The following is a 17393-nucleotide window of genomic DNA, read 5'->3' on the forward strand; positions in this document are numbered from 1 at the left end:
AAACTAATTCGCTCTTAGTTTAAAATATGGTAAAAGTATCTTTTCATTTAGTTATTTAAATAGAATTATTATTATTATTATGTGAACTGGCTTTTTTATCTTTCTATTTAGTTTGTTTAAATAGAACATAGTTTTTTCAAAAACTTATTAGTTTGAGAATAAATTTAAATTAAAATAAATTTAGATTAGTTTTTTTTTTTTGAAAATTTTAATTTATTAGCTTAGAAATATGAGGTAACTACAATAATTAATAATTACATGAACTTATTTAAGATAACTTAAACAGATAACTTAAAATTTAAAAAATAACAATTTAAGTAAAATAATTTATTAAAACAAATAATTTAAAATTAAAAGGTAACAACCTAATCAAATAATAATTTATAATTTATAAATAAAATTTTAAAAAATAATAAACAACTTAAGTAAATAATAATTTATAATTTTTAAAAAAATTTTGTGATAACACCTAAATAAATAATTAATTCAACAATATTAAAAATTAAATACCTAATAATTTAAGAAAGCGTATTTAAAAATTTAAAAAGTAATAATTTAAGTAAATAATAAATTATAATTTATAAATAAAAATTTAAAAATTTTTAATTACGACACCTAAATAAATAAACTTCTAAATTTAATGTATGAGTAATGTGTTAATAAAAAATCTTTTTATTTATATTACTATAAAGATATAAAGATAAAGATTTATTTTAGAGATGTTGTATAAAAATAATTTTATAGGACTTGACCTCGCACTGATAAAGTGAGTGCGATACAGAAGAGACTGAACTTCAATGGCTTTAGAATCAAAATTAGAGATCTGGCTAGCTCATCTAGTCGTCGATATCAATAGGTGATGTAGTATTGTTAGACAAAGCTTGAATCTCTCAAAGTTGTATAGGCGTTTCATTAATTAGAAAAGCGTATGTTTAATTACGTTGTTTTTGCAAAATTAAAAATATTATTTTTACATCCAAATTAATCATTATGTATTTATGTATAAATATATATTATTTAATTTATTTTCAGTATATATTTTATATTTTAATTTATATTTTATTTTAATAATTAATTTTTTATTTTAAAATATACTTAACATGATTATTGCAAAATACTACTTGAGCGTAACTGCTACTTTATACTGGGTTTTCACTTTTTTTAACACAATAATTTCATTAGTCTTATTAGTCTTTTCAGTTATCAATAGTATTAGAATCCAGTAATGTTAAGGGATTAGTATTTTTGTGATTTGTAATTATTAATTAGTTATTATTAATATTTTTAATGGTATAAAATTATATTTATTAATGTAGAATTATATATTTTTTATGATTAATTACTGACTAAATTTTAATTAAAGTGCTAGTCCTGAGATTTTCTTATTAGAATTAGTAACCACTTATATAAAATATATATTAAAATACAAAATTAATTTGGTTTTTGTTTTTTTTTATATTGGTATGCATAACATTTTGTTTAGAGTATTTATCCATTTTGGTCCTCAAATAATTTTAAACTAGATATTTTAACTTTAGTCGTCAATTAAAATTAATTACTCAATTGATCCCTAACAATTAATGTTTTCAGTCACTTAGATTCTTTACTCCATCAACTCTAATGGAGGAGAAAATAGTCTCTGAAAACTCTAATAGGAGACAAAATAGTTGCTGACCTCCTCTATTCGAAAACAACACTGTTTTTTCTCATTTTCATCATATATCGCATAACACTAACAGTTTAACACTTTAACTTCAAGTTACATAATGCACACTCTGCAATTTCAATGTTTACAAAAAGAAAACTTCTCAACTTGTTCTCAACCAATTCATACTTCGAAAACTAATAACTATGTCTCTCAAGTACTTATCGTCTTTGATGGATCCCATGAATCTAGATAGCAAGTCTGATTTGTTAAAACCCGTCGTCATCGCCATCTCACTCCTCCTTTGCCTTATCATCTCTATGACTACATTGTCTACCGCTCTGATCACTTCTTTCAACTTCTTCTCTGAACCAATATTCAGTAATCACTTGAGTTTTCATATAAGCGGCAACAGCAACATTGCTCGTTGTACTGATAGGTTGGATGCAAGGTCGAAGTTGTCTACCAATTTGGACTCCATGAGAGAAGGAATGAAGCACTCGAGGTCCATTCCAAATGAGAATTTGCATATGATGTCGAAGGAGAATCTTCTGATGATGTCCTAATACCCAACAATCTATATTGCTTGCCGAAGAGTGGAGAAAGACGTGTCCTTGGAGTAGTTGTGGAACTTGGTCTTGAGGATATGATGGACGTTGTCGGAGTTGGAGATGATGCTGTTATCGAGGACGTAGAGTTGGATGCTTCTGGTGGGTGTACCAGTCACAGAGATTTAGGAAGTGTGTAGTCCATGACATGTTGAGGTAGGTGCGACACGCATGACAGTTACACCATGACTTGATCTTGAAGCTGAAGAGGAGGAAGGAAAAGATGGAAAAGAAGACTGTGAAGTGAAGAAGGAGAGCATGAATGTTAGGATTATGTGAGATATGATGAAAATTGCGGAAGAATAATGTCATTTTCGAATAAAGGGGTCAGGAACATTTTGTTCCCTGTTAGAGTTGTCAGGGATCATTTTGTCTCATATTAGAATTGTCAGAGATCATTTTGTCTCCTGTTAGAGTTGTTAATGACCATTTTGTCTTCTGTTAGAGTTGACGGAGTTAAAAACCTAAGTGACTAACGAAATTAATAATTAATTTTAGTTGTTAATAACATAATATTAACCAATCCTTTATGAATATCAATATAAAATTTCGTCGCTAACATTCTTAATTTTCAAAAGATAAGATGATAATCATTTGATATTTCTTCAAAATTGAAAGAGAAACACAATCTAGTTTATAATTATAAATTGATATTGATATCAAACTAATAACCACTCAACAAATGAGGATTTGAATTGTCATTTATGTACGGAAATAAAGAATATGGTTGAGATAATGTCAGCTTGCATCAATACATAGTCCCATATATATAAATCCTAATTAGGTTGTTGGAGATACATAATAGGGTTGGACTTAGTTGTGTATTGGAAGTTTCTCAAGATCTGCTCGAAGCTTTCAGTAGATTTCTCGACAGGGTGAATATGGACCCCTTCATAGGTTGTGATCACGATTTGCTCGTCCATGGAATGCCGTTGGATTTGTTTCTTCACATTGCACCCTCTGTATGAGCACCTATAGTAACTCCTGAAATAATTGAACCCAAAAAAACAAAAATTAGAATCCAAATAATGCATGAGATAAAGATCAAATTATATAGTTAATACAAATACTAACCTAGGGAATTTATTGTTTTTGACAGACTTTTCCCCGTATTTTCTCCAGCGGTAGCCATCATCAAGTATATCAACATGACTCCTTGTTTGAAAAACATATCTGTGCTGCTTCTTCGTCTCTTTCCCACCTTTCTTGCTTGATGATTCTTTATTTGGAGTTCTTAGAATATCTCCTTTCTTAACATCAAGAAAACTGTTGCTACTAGAAACCTTAAAATCAGATGATGATGATGAGCTAGGGAACAAAATTTGGTGATTATTGTCCATTATTGATTAATTAAGAATTAGAGAGGTTTGCTAAAGAAGCTAAGGGCTGTAGAATTACATAAATCATGGCATATATATAGGATTTAAATGCGTGCACTATAATAATCTAAGAAGGTGAAAAATGAGGGCGGCATGCTCATACCAACTGGTCTGGTCAATATCCATTGTCTTTGACTAATTGGAGAACTGATGCACGTAACTACATATATACTGGAATTCATGTGCATGGAAATTTGACCTTATAATAATAAGGTGGAATATCATTAAATTATACGCAGACATTATACTTCACCTGTTTTCGATCCCATAAAGTTACTAAAGTTGAACGTTAAATTTAATGCATATTCTAAAGTAATTTTGCCGAAAGGTTGAACAGGAGGAGGCTGTGCCTACAGAACCTGATTTCGTTACTTTATTTTTTTTTTCTTTTTAAATTTTATTTTGATTTATATCATTTTCATCAAAGACGTGGCAATATTGGCAACTGGGAAATGAAACGTGATTGTTGACCAAGAAGAATATGGAAGTGCTTATTGCACATTTTTATATACAACATTGGATACACATATACAGTCAGATTCGTGGATCATGGCTGCACATACTTGAAATTGGTCATAAAGAATTGTAAAAGCCATGATCACTCACTACTATAGCTAGTTTCGTCGAAGTTTCCCATTGGAAGTAGATTAGCATTTCGCCAAATTGTTGAGTATGAGAAATAAAATGAAAATGACAAACTTTGGCATTATTGTGTTACTTTTGCCTACTAGTCAAAGCAGAAAGAATTTCTTATGTCCTGTATTATGTATTATATACCTCTCTGTGAATTATATTAAGCATACACTAAAAATAATCAAATATATAAAATATATTAAAATATAAATATATACTAAAAATAAATTAAATTATATATTTATTTATATATAAATACATAATAATTAATTTTGATATATAAATAATATTTTGTGTCTAAATTAATAGATATTAATATGTCTAATAAAATATATAAATAATAACAAATATATAAATAATAACAATTTCTATAGATAAAAGTTTATTCTTATGTATAATGATTAATTTTTTATATTTTATTCAATAACTAGATATTGAACCAAGTGGCTTTCTAACCTAGTTTGGTAGGAGGCGGCGACTGTGTGGATTTATGGGCCAAGCGTTATTCGGTTTCTTATTGGTACCAAAAATTCAAATAAAAAAAAAAAGACACGCCTTTTCTGTGATCGTTGGGATGGAGGTGGAGGTTTTATTCTATGGGCCATGGGCCATGGGCCATTACAATAAGGGGCCTGAAAAAACAAAAAGATTTTCCACGGAAAATACATAAATAAAAGAATTTAATTACCTAAAAAAAAGAATTTAATTGTATAAAAAAATAATTTTAATACACTATCAGTATAAAATAATTTAGACAAATATCTGATTATATAATATTATATCAGTAAAAATAATTATTTTTTATATTAATTATGTAAAATAATCATTCAAAAGAGTAAATATGTTCTAACAAAATATTTTACAATATTATTGTATCAAAATTAAATTCTAAATAAAATAATACTTTTGCCAAGTTTAGAGTAATTAGAATTTAGATTAAGTCTTGAATTTTTTAATATTATAATTTAAAATGAGTCCAATTTAATTTAAATCTTGTTATAGTTTCATGTTTTAGATAGTTAACTTACTCATTTACTCTCTGGATTGTATGTGAAATTTTGGTTGTCTGTGCCTTTTGTACACCCCTCTTCTGGCTCTTGAACAGCAAAACGTTCAGCACAATGATCTATGGTTGTCCGTGATAGGACTGGATTATGCATACAAAGTATTTCATTTTAATTATATAAAACAAGACATATTGAAGTGCTGGGACATGTTATCTACTTATCTTATCTGTTATACCTTTTCTGTATCAAGGCGCGGCATTTTAGCCTCTTTAAATTACATGCCATGTGCTGCGTCGAGGGAATTGTGAAACATTTTATTCTGATTGAAGTGATTGCCCGCTCTTAAGTTTGCAACCAACATTAGACAATAAACAGATTCCACGGCTCATCCCAAAATGTCCATGACTAAATTCACCCATCCACGTTGGTGAACATGCAATCGCTCAAGAAAAAATAAAACTCCAAAAACGTCACATAAACATCAATGCAGAACAATACTATTCGGACAATAACTCCAGATACACATCACAAATTCAGCAAAACGACAATTTTTTTTTTGGCAATCACAAAACGACAATTTTTGGACAAATATACCTTCCAAGGCAGCGACAACAGGCCTTCCAGTTGGTACTGGGCCCAACATTGCGGCCCAAATCCCCCTCAATTTTTCATTTTCGGTTCGTTGGTGGAACTCATTAGGGTAGAGGGGCCACCCTTTGTTTCTTGTAACTTTAACCCCTGCTTATTTCTTCAATTTAATTTAAACAGTGATGCTAAAGAAAGATCCTCGAGGCTGGTTTTACGTGTTACAATCAGAGGCGTCCACGCCAAAAAATGTGGCTGTACTAACGGGATTATATATAGCACGTGTCAATATTGCTGGGTGGTAATGAGTCTCATCATGTTCAAGTAACGAGCAATTGTCTGGTCAATAATGTTTATCTTTGTTTCCGATGTAGGCAATTTTCTGATAACATATGCTCTGAGTCTCTGTTTGAGAATCTCAAAGAAAATATCACAACTTATTTAGCTATAACTATAATTGATGTGTGGGGCAATGTGGTCAGAGATGCTAGTCGCATGTGTGACTACTATAACTTGTTCAGTTGGCTTTGTAATACATTCAAATTTTGGGTGTGTTGAGACCTCTTTTTCCAATCTCAAATAATCATATGCTAGTTAGCTAAGTTAGTTAAAAAACATTGTCTGAGATTGGTGAAACATGGAATACTTTCTACGTATCAAGTTTTGGTTTGTTGGCTACGCTAAGGTTGGATCCCTATTAATCATACAAATACCCGGTAAGGGCAATACCGAATATAGGTCCCACTACCGTCCCAGGCTACTGCTATATCAAGATTCGGTACATCTATGAATTTTTTAAATATTATTTTTTATTCAGTTTTTTGGAAAAAAAATAAAAAATAAATAACTTCTTTAATTTTTTGAACTAACTAATACATGAAAGTAAATATAAAAATTGATCAAAGACTGAATTCTAAAAGATAAATAGCATTTTTTTCAAGATTTTATTAGCACGATATGATCATATATTCATACAAATGGCCATCAAAGTTCTTAATATCTTGTAATTCAAAATGAATGTTGGTGACAAAATATTTGTATATATATATATATTTGTGTGCGTGCAAATCTCAAACTTTTTCCCCCTCTGTACAATTACTATATTCTAATCAACTCAAGGGGTGAAAAAATATATATATTCATGCTCTTTGCCTTAAATTTCATCTTGTACGAATTAGCTGACAAGTGTTTTTTCATCCTTCATGATTGCCAGAAGGGGACATTTATCCATCAAAGATCTTATCCTCTAGATAGTGCTTTGGTTGAACATATCCTCCTACTTTTGGAGTTGCGTCATATGTTTTATAGTAGTTAAAGAAATTCTATAAAGCTTCTGATATGTTGATTAATCACGTTGCAATACTAATGGTGGTTAATTATATTACTGCTAATTTAATAGGCTGATGATGATTTAATCGTAATACGACAGTTTGTGCGTCAAATTAATTGGCATATAATTCCTCTTATTGGCATGTGTTGGTCCAGCAGTCAAATTAATTGTCCAATCTTTTGAAAGAATCATTAACCTCTTTTGTCATGTTCTAAAAATCTATCTACTACCGCAGGCATGACGTCAATTTTGGAGGATTCTATCTAGATAGTTATTCATTGCTCGCAATTTCTTCCTTGTGGTATACGAATACGATCGTGTGTGCGTGGAAAAAGAATCACTTGACTGAAACGATCAAACTTCTCCCCCTTATTATCTCCGTTAATCTCGATCAAATAGATTTTCTGTGAAGCATTGTTTCTAGCTGGTTCGTCTTGCATATTCTCAGATTATATTACACCAAATTTGCATGCTATTAAGTCTTAATCGGGTTAAATTTAAAAATAGTCTTTGAAATTGACTGTTTATTAAATTTTTACGATTTCAATTATATTATAAATATTTTTTAGATTAAAAGAATTATAATATGTTATGAATAATTTGACACTCTTTTACGTTAGATTGGATTAAATGATATCGCTTCAATTTTGGTGTTAAATATACTAAATACTTGATAAAATAACATCATTTAATTTCAGTACTAATATTTTTTTTTGTGTTTGTTACGGTACGATGATAAATTTATACGTATCGATATAATAACATATGGACAAATTAAAACAAGATATGTGGACTATATTTTTCACGTCAATAATTAATTTTTCTTTTTTAAATACAAATGATATCAATGCTTTTACTAAATCACCCTTATACTTTAATAAAAATAAAAAATAAATTTTATTTAATTTTAATGAAAAGACTTAAATATCCTTTTCTTTTTTTATTGGACAAAAATCACCCTAATCTTTTAAATTTAATCAAAATTCAATTAACTTTACTTTATAATTTTATATCTGAATCAATTTAAAAATCAAAATCAAAATACATTTCATTATTCATATACATTACAAAATTACTTTGTTTCTGATGAACCCTAATCTAATTTCTCCTTTCTCATTCATACAAAAAAAAACATATCTAAAGAGTAACCTTCCCCTACTCCCCCTACCAGACAGCCGCATTTTATCGTCACCCTCTCTCTTTCTCGTAGCCGCGCCTCCTCTCCGTCGGTCTTCACGCATAGCAGCACACTCCAGCAGCCGTAGCCGTTTTCCGTCCCTCTCCTCTCCGCACTATATGGTTGCTTTGGATTATTATGGGATTTGATTTGTAATATTTCTTTTCCTTGAGATCAAACTTAGTCAATTAAGTAATAATGAGATTCAGTTCTATTTCAGTGCATCACCTATGAATGAGTGTTTTATGATTATATTTATTTATGAGGCAAATTACTCTCTTAAGTGGATAATTATTAAGGTTTGGTTTATGTTTTTAATGTAATTTCTTGCCCGACCTTGGATTTAAGGCGCTGTTCATTTTCTAATTGGCACATATGATCTGGTAAGATAATTTTTTTTTAAGTTTAATTGGAAATTTAATTAAATGAGATGGTGTGAGGTGTGATCGTGGTGGAGATTAACAAACAAGAATAAAGGTAAGATAACTTTTCTTTCTCCATTTTTTTATGGTATAGGATCTTGAATCATAGACTTTTTTTTCAATTTCTTTTGTCGTTTTTCTGATCACTGCTTGAATCTCAAGTATTGCTACGCGACCCAATTTATCTGGGTACTTCAAATTTCCGACCTTTTTCAAGTGGGGATGCTTAGTTTAACTCTGAGATTGATGAATCAATGTTTCTGAGAAGTGCTTTTTTATTAATTTACTATTAATAATATACATATCTATTTACGTTTTTTTTTTATCTATCTTAATGTTTCAGGAAGTTACACTTACACATCACAGGTTGCAGGTAGTAATTTTTTCTGTTATTGAATACATGCAATGCATTATAATCCTCTTGTTCGTTTTAACTTCTAACTATGAATTGATGCAAAGCGTTATAATATATTGTGAACTTAGTAATTTACTACTCTGAATTTTCCATGTCAATCTTAATTTTTGCCTTAGTTATGAATTCTCTGCCGAAAAATTCGAAACAACAGCAGGTCATGAGGAATCCTCCGTTTTTGACCCGTGCAGTGTTAATCAATATCATTCTAATGCGTTGAAGCTTGAACTTGGATTGTCTAGTCCTGTGGTTTCTTCAGAAGTTGGGATTAGCCAACCCAAGGAGGAGCATGAAGTGGATGAATTGAGTGATGCTGATTGGAGTAATCTCACAGAAGTGCGATTGGAAGAACTTCTCTTGAGCAATTTGGACACCATTTTTAAGAGTGCAATAAAAAAGATTGTTGCAAGTGGCTACACCGAAGAAGTTGCTAAAAATCCATCTTAAGGTCTAGCATCTGTTATGGATGTAAAGATACCATATCGAATATAGTTGATAATACGTTATGAATCATGCAGATTTGTTTGATGTATACATTAATTTATTTTCATTGTCAATGTTGATCATAGAGGTAAGTAACACTCTTGTAATATTTTCCAAGCCATAATTTTGGAATTAAAGTCAGCAAGCAAAATACTCCATTTTTCTTTCTGTAAACAAAAATTACAATTTTATATTTTACACACCAGACACCACCAAACAACAGTACATATGAATTGAGACTGCAAAAAGAATTTTCATAGTCTTCATAATTTGTTTTAAATACTGATATTATATGCTAAAAAGTACTAGACAAGAGGAATAAGAGATTAATTTTCATGGAGCTATGAACTGGTTTTGACTAGGTAAATGAACTAAAATCCCCAACTTTTTGAAATTCTAAGTGATTACCAAATCTTGGAGGTTGTTTGTGCTGTTTTGATGTTGGGGGTGAAAAGATCTTTTTCTTGTTAAGCTGGTTATGCTTTTGAAAACCAATTAGGTGGTATCTTTTTTTTTTTCCTACAAGTACAGGATGGTATTTCTGTAAGTTATGTTCCTTTACTTACTATAGAGCGGTGTAGATATAATGCGTTGAAATACCAAATCAGAGAACAAGATGAACCACCATGAATGTTATTCAATGAGAATATTTGATTTTGACCGTGTGACAAATGCATAACTCAACTGTTCAAAGTGTTCTTACAAGTTCATAAAACTTTCATCTCCTACTTGGATCTAAGAAACTCAAATGAGAATCACAAACAACTGTAATCTAACCTATTCCTTATTCAAGTGAAGGAATGCCCTTTAAACATGCCTCATGCAAATTTTCCTCTAAATGTAATCATCAACTCAAACCAAGGCAGAAACAAAAATAAAGAAACTAATACATCTTAGATAAGTGATTTTGCTGCAGCAATAACAGCTTCCTTTGTGATGCCAAACTCTTTGTATATTTTTTCTGCTGGAGCACTAGCTCCGAATCGATCAATGCCTATTGCTTCCAATGATTCTCTCCCACCCAAATGTTGATCCATGCTCAATGCTAAACACGAGCTGAAACAGCAACAGGGAGAACACTCTCCTTGTATGCTTCCGATTGCTCGTTGAAAAGTTCCCATGAAACGAATGAACCGACTCTAACGGCCTTACCTTCCTTTCTGAGATTATCTGCAAAAACCTAGAATTTCTTTCAAACCAAATATACTGAAGCACTGCAAAAATCGAATATTACCATGAAATACATAAAGCCCCTATCTGGTTTATAAAATAAAACCAGATAAATAAAAAGCACCTACTTTTGGACTCCTAATAAAGTTAGCCTTTGAAGTAATATGGATCCCCATCAAACATATGTAAAGTCAATAATCAAAATCAACATCACAGATCAAAACACATGCATAAGTCATATCAATAAAATGTTTAAGCTCAAATGATTTACATTGTTGATTGATCACATGTCAACACTAGTTAAAATGCTACATAGAAGTTCTTGATTTCATTCGCCTAAATCTTTAACTATTCCTCCACTATCTCCAAATAAAATAAAATTATTGTATAGAAGGATTAAAAGGAGAGAAACACTCACATGCATACACAAGCCGCATGTATGGATCCTCACACTCATCTACTTTATCAAACAAGTGGGAGTACTCCATCAATTAGTCCAAACACTTTGAAGTTCAATGATGCAGCAAAAAAGAACAGAAAAAAAAGCAATTGAATGATGGTAAAAATTGAAGCTTCACAAACCTTGGCCATTTTCTGAAGCATAGTCATAGATTCAAATTAACTATGATAGCATCTAATTAACTCTTTTTTCTGTCCATACAGAAAGATTACGTGTTGTGTAGGGTGTTCTACAAGAATAGAGAAGTTGGTGGCAAATCTAATAGCATGAGAAGCTGCTATGATGACACAGGCTCTTCATCTCTTCCAGCATTAATGGATTCTTACGTCAGCTTTGACCAACAATAACAACCTCAAACCCATCTTCATGCTGATGAGTATGAGAAAGTGCCCTACTTCTCCATTTTCTCTTACACCCAAACAAGCCCTATTTTAAACCAAAAATTCAATTTTAAAATCACTTTTTAACTAAAAACACTGTACATTTGAACTCTGATATGTCATTGCTAGTTTTTGAAATCTGATCTGTCATTACTCTCATTGGCATGTAAATTTCAATAAAAACTAAAACTTTAGAAACAATAAAACAACCCAAAGAGTCATCGAAAGTATTACACCAAATAACATGAAGAGAAAAAGAGTACATAGAAGGAATCGAAGAATAGCAGCACCCAAGATTCACCTTCAGACAAAGATTAAACAGAGCAAAACACCACACGCACACTCAACCGACCCAAAAACAAAAACCCCTTTTCACAGAACAAGAAATAGGTCAGAATCCATGAACCACCAAAATCAATTCAGAAAGAAAGCAACCCATCAAAGTAAATAAAGACACCTTGGCGACACAGAACAAAGCAAGCTCGGCTTTCATATCCTTGATCCACTAACCCAAAAACATGAAGGAAAACCGGTTGCCCGCACCTGTGACGGCGAGTCGGCGACAGCGAAACCAATTTAGAAAGAAGAGAGAGTTCCAGTCTGACAATTGAGAGAGATGTAAGAAAATCCAGGAAAGATGAAGAACACTAGAATAGTTCTTCTGAATATTTTTTGTACTTTAGATGTGTTCTTCTTTTTTTTTATGAATAAACATATGAAATTAGGGCTTATAGAAGAGTATAAACATGATTAATTGTACATGAATAATGAATTAGATGTTGTTTTAAATTTAAAATTTTAATTAATTTAAATAGATAATTTTTGTCCGATATAAAAAAAAATATTTAAGTTTTTTTATAAAATTTTTTATTTTTATTAAATTATAAGGATATTTGGATAAAAGTATTGATATGATATATATATATTTATTTAAAAAAATAACTGCTGACGGAGATAATATAATCTATTTGACGTTTTGTTATTTGTCCACATTTTTATTATATCCGTACGTATGAATTTATCATCGTACCGTAGTAAACACCTTTTTTTTTTGGGAACATAACACAGTCTTGTGATTTATTAAAGTTAAATAACGTCATTTTATGAAGTATTTAGTGTCAAAACTAAAATAAAATTGTTTCATCTAGTCCAGCATAAAAGGATATATGTTAGGTAAGTCACAATATGACGAGTAGCTCGATAAAAAGAAAGTGAAAACTAATGTGGTACACATTTTTTAATTTTAAAGACTTTGACAGTATAATTGAAATCTTTAAAATTTTTTTGATGTAAGTGATTAATTTCAAAAGACGACTTTAAAATTTAACTATTCTTTATCTTAAGTTGAAAGTTCAAATATATATATATATATATATATATATATATATATATATATATATAGAATGATTATATATTCGTTTTTATAATTAAAACAAAAATAAAAATATAAGAATATAGTGTTTTTAAAATTTTATAAAAAAAATTATTATCCTAATGTAAAAAGTGAAAATTTTAATTATTTCAATTTTATAACAAAATTAATTGTTTTGTTATAAAAAATTTAATTTTTTTATCAATTAATTATTTTGTTAAAAAATGTAAAATAACACATATGACATATTAAATACATGATTAAGTAGTTGATTTTTATATTTGTAGAATATTTTTTTCACAGCTAAACCAATTTGAATAATCAAGGTTTATTAGCTCATAATGGTGCCACGTGATCATCAAATTGACAAATTGAGCACAATCAATTATATATATATATATTGGAATCATTAGATATTATATAATTCACCTGTAACTGAGACACTCTCGATCTCCATTTGATGATCATTATAATAAGGACCTTCATTATTCAATATTCAATATTCAAGTTAGGTACATAACCTGAAACGACCAAGTTTATATGCTTTCTTTATATATTATAAACACTATAATAATAATAATAATAATAAACACCTCTTTCTTCATCATTGCTCTGATGAAAAGAGTTTAAGAGATTCACCAAATGATCCTAGCCATTAGCTTGTAAGTTGCAACTGAATGCACTCTAATCTTAAACCTTATGAATTATGATAACCTCTTCCCTAGGCTTCGAAGATTGACACTAACAACGAAAAACAGAAGCAACCTTTATTTTAAGTTTTTAACCCAAAGAAACATGCATTGTTGCTTTTATATGGCTTCTACTTTTGCTACTCCTTAGGACGATATTTTGTTCCTTTTTAGGAACTTTACATGAAAGTAATAAATCATCTCTTAGAAATAAAAGACATCTTTATTGTTACCAAATTTATTCATACACCAATAAATAGCTTCGTCGTCTTGTCAATTTGAATCCCATTCCCCCTCTGGTTTAATTTAATGTGCGGCTTTCCATTTTGTTGACAGAATATGCAATAGAAAGACATTGTAAGAAAATTGCGTAAGAGTTTGCATTGTGTTAAATGCTTTTACTAATCCAAACTAATATCTACAAAGAAAATCACTTATTTATTTTTGGACGGAGAATGTCGTACAATTATTTTATGCGAAATTAATAATTATAATTATTAGATAGTAAATTCGTTAAATATATTAAATTATTTAATAATTTTTAATTATATTAATTTTACATAAAAATTTGTACATAAATTTTTATTTTATTTTTATATTCACATAATTAAATATTACACCAAAGAATTAATCTATCATATCATATTAATATTTGACCGTTTCTCCCGAATTTCTCTTGATTAAGGATAAAATTACTTTTTTTACGTTATTTAAAGTTAAATATGTGTTAATTTAATATTATATAATAAAAAATAATCAAATTATATTTTAAACCCCAAATTTTTGCGTTTTTATAATTTTAATGCAAATGTCAATTATATTTAAAAGTATATCATAAGTTATCTTATATTAAAATATCTCTCGAATAAACGGTGAAAAGACTAAAATATCGTTTTGAGTAATAACGTTAAAACAAAAACTAAAGTACCCTTTTTAATCTTTTGATAAAAATAACACTTTAAGAATTATTTAAAAATCCCTTCTAAGAGTTGTTTAATTGTATTATGAATTAAATTTTGAATTTAATTTTAAAAGGACTAATATATCTACAAGTTCATTGTAAAAAATTATAATAATTTTTTAGTATTAATTTTAAAAAGATTAAAATACTATTGGAGTTCATCTTCAAGGTAAAATACCCTTTTATCTTAGTGTTAACATAAACTAAAATACCTTATAAGTTAATAAAGATGGTTATTGCTTTAGAATTTATAGAAACTTTAATTTTATGTATTAAAAGATTGAAATATCTTTTTGAAACATTTTTATAATAAAAATAAACTATAAAGGTCGTATTTTGAGGGCATTTTAATTCCTAAATGAATTCTGTAGATATTTTAGTTTTTTTAAAGTAAAATTTATACTTTATTCTTAAATATAGTTTAACAAATTTTAACTTAAAAGGATAATTTTAAAATTAATTCTAAAAGATTTTGTTATAAAAACATTTATAAAATACTTTAGTTTTTCTTTTTTAACATTAGTCGAAAGAATCTATGAGTCTTTTAATTGTAAGTTAGAAAGATATTTTAGTATAAATAATCAATCATACTATTTATGTCGCATAGAAATTTTACTAATCAGCTGTGTATAAATACATATTTGTAATTTCATAATTTTTTTTTATTATACTACAATAAACAAGTTTTATTAGTCTATTAGTCTATTGCATATTTATTATTCTATTATATCATGTTTGATTATTTAATTAAAAAATATGAGTCAATATAGATAAATATATAAAAATACATAATAATAAATTTTTTATATACATATAGTATTTTTATAAAATAATATATGATATATTTTAAATTTTTTTGTTTTGGAATTCAACAAGTGTACATTGAATTCTAGACTTTTTAATTATATATATAGACTATAATACTATATATATTATGATATTATTTTTTTAAAATTTAAACTAATATAAAAAGACATATATATAAATGATTATATCTTTAACATATATTAATTAAACAGACACATTTAATTTTAAATAATGTTAATAAAGAAAAATAATTTATTTTCCTTTTAAACCACCATAATACTAAATTGATGAGAAACCTAATGGAGCAAATAGTATTGGATTTGCAAAATAGTGATTGAGGAAGCATGTGAGTCTGGTACAGCCATGCTTTGATTGGGGTTAGTGAAGCACATGGTAAGGCTTATCCCTGTAAACTTGTGTTCCCTTCCCCGTTTCCAAATACGCTTTGACGAGCCTTGTCTCCATCCATATATAGGGCCCTCGCCAATTTATTCAACTCAATTCATGATTAATATATTCTTTAATTTGCTAATTAATTCCCCAATGGATGCTGCAAAGCTTCTGCCAAGTCAAAGAAACGATTTGCAATTCTTAGCTTACATAATAGTGCAGTAAATAAATGTTAAACGTGAAGCATTTACACTCTTTCCTTACTTGGCTTGTTACTATGCTAAGGAATAATAAATATTGAATTTATTCATTGAAAGATTTGAAGGGGCTATTGGTTGGAGAGGGTTGGCTGACCTAATTAATAACCAAACGTTTTAGTAATGATGAAAAGGAAAACGTAACTGACCATGTCTTCTTCAAACAGATGGACCCAGCTCATTTTTGCATGGTAAGTGCTTTCAAGGGGCCAAATGCAGCGACCTTAGAGTGTGTCTGTGTTTTTCTTTTATTTTTTTCAAAACTAATAGGTAATTCTCATACTATGATGTGATGTGATATGAGGAGATTTAATGAAAAACCAACCAACCCGGATTTGAGCCTGCAGATATGAAAAAGAAAACAGTCATTAGCAGTTTTATGGCTTAAAGACAAGGAAAATAATATTCCTTCAAATATTTTATGACCCTTTTATGTCTCCTGGTTTAGTGTTAAACACATTTGCATTAATATATTTTTCTTGAATGTACGTTTATATTATATATATCATCGAGATATCCCAAGAGACAGAAAAAAAAAGGATAAAAGTAATAATAAGAAGACCGAAGAGTTAGATGCGGAAAGCATAATTTAAGATTATAACTCATAAACCGTTTATTAAAACGTGACCAACCATATAAAGATGATAAATTAAATATATTGATACTTTTTATATTAAATAGTTTAAAATTATTTATCATTTTTAAGTATTACTTTTACATAAAAGAGTAAAACTAACATATTGCCCTATTTTGGGCAATTTACATAAATAAATAAAGTGGGAGAATTATTTACGTAAATGTGCAAATCTGTTTGTTGTTACGATTTTGTGCAAAAATGAATATTATGTAAACCGTGGCAACCCACCACGGTTTCAAAACAAACATAAACCGTGGGAGGTCACCACGGATTAGGAAGAAATTGGTTTGCATGTAAACCGTGGGAGGTCAGCACGGTTTACGTAGGAAAATGGTTGTTCATAAACCGTGGGGAGTCACCACGGTTTATGTAGGGTAAAAAAACGTGGTGGCTTGCCACGGTTTATTCTGACGGAAAATCTATATATATGTGGGTGATTCAAGCACCAGAAGAGATCATTCTCACAATGGCTAGTGAGGAAGAGAGCTTTCTTGCTCTGGTGCATTGCTCTGGAAAAATTTAAAAAAGCAAAAGCCATGGTGTGAAGTTCACCGACAGAGAACCACTAAGTATGTTTATCAGTTCGTCT

The 17393-nt window shown here is 29.1% G+C and overlaps 1 protein-coding gene across 1 annotated transcript; it reads right to left on the bottom strand.

Moving 5' to 3' along the window:
• Positions 1–2883: 2883 nt before the first annotated feature.
• LOC130967783 (probable WRKY transcription factor 75) lies at positions 2884–3660 on the bottom strand. The gene is made up of 2 exons (XM_057892791.1): positions 3328–3660; positions 2884–3237 (listed from the first exon to the last, which is right to left on the bottom strand). The coding sequence occupies exons 1-2, from the start codon at positions 3591–3593 to the stop codon at positions 3030–3032; spliced, it is 474 nt and encodes a 157-aa protein (XP_057748774.1). The 5' UTR covers positions 3594–3660; the 3' UTR covers positions 2884–3029.
• Between the last annotated feature and the right edge of the window lie 13733 nt (positions 3661–17393).

This window comes from Arachis stenosperma, chromosome 3, assembly GCF_014773155.1.
Source record: "Arachis stenosperma cultivar V10309 chromosome 3, arast.V10309.gnm1.PFL2, whole genome shotgun sequence".
NCBI classification, from domain to species: domain Eukaryota; kingdom Viridiplantae; phylum Streptophyta; class Magnoliopsida; order Fabales; family Fabaceae; genus Arachis; species Arachis stenosperma.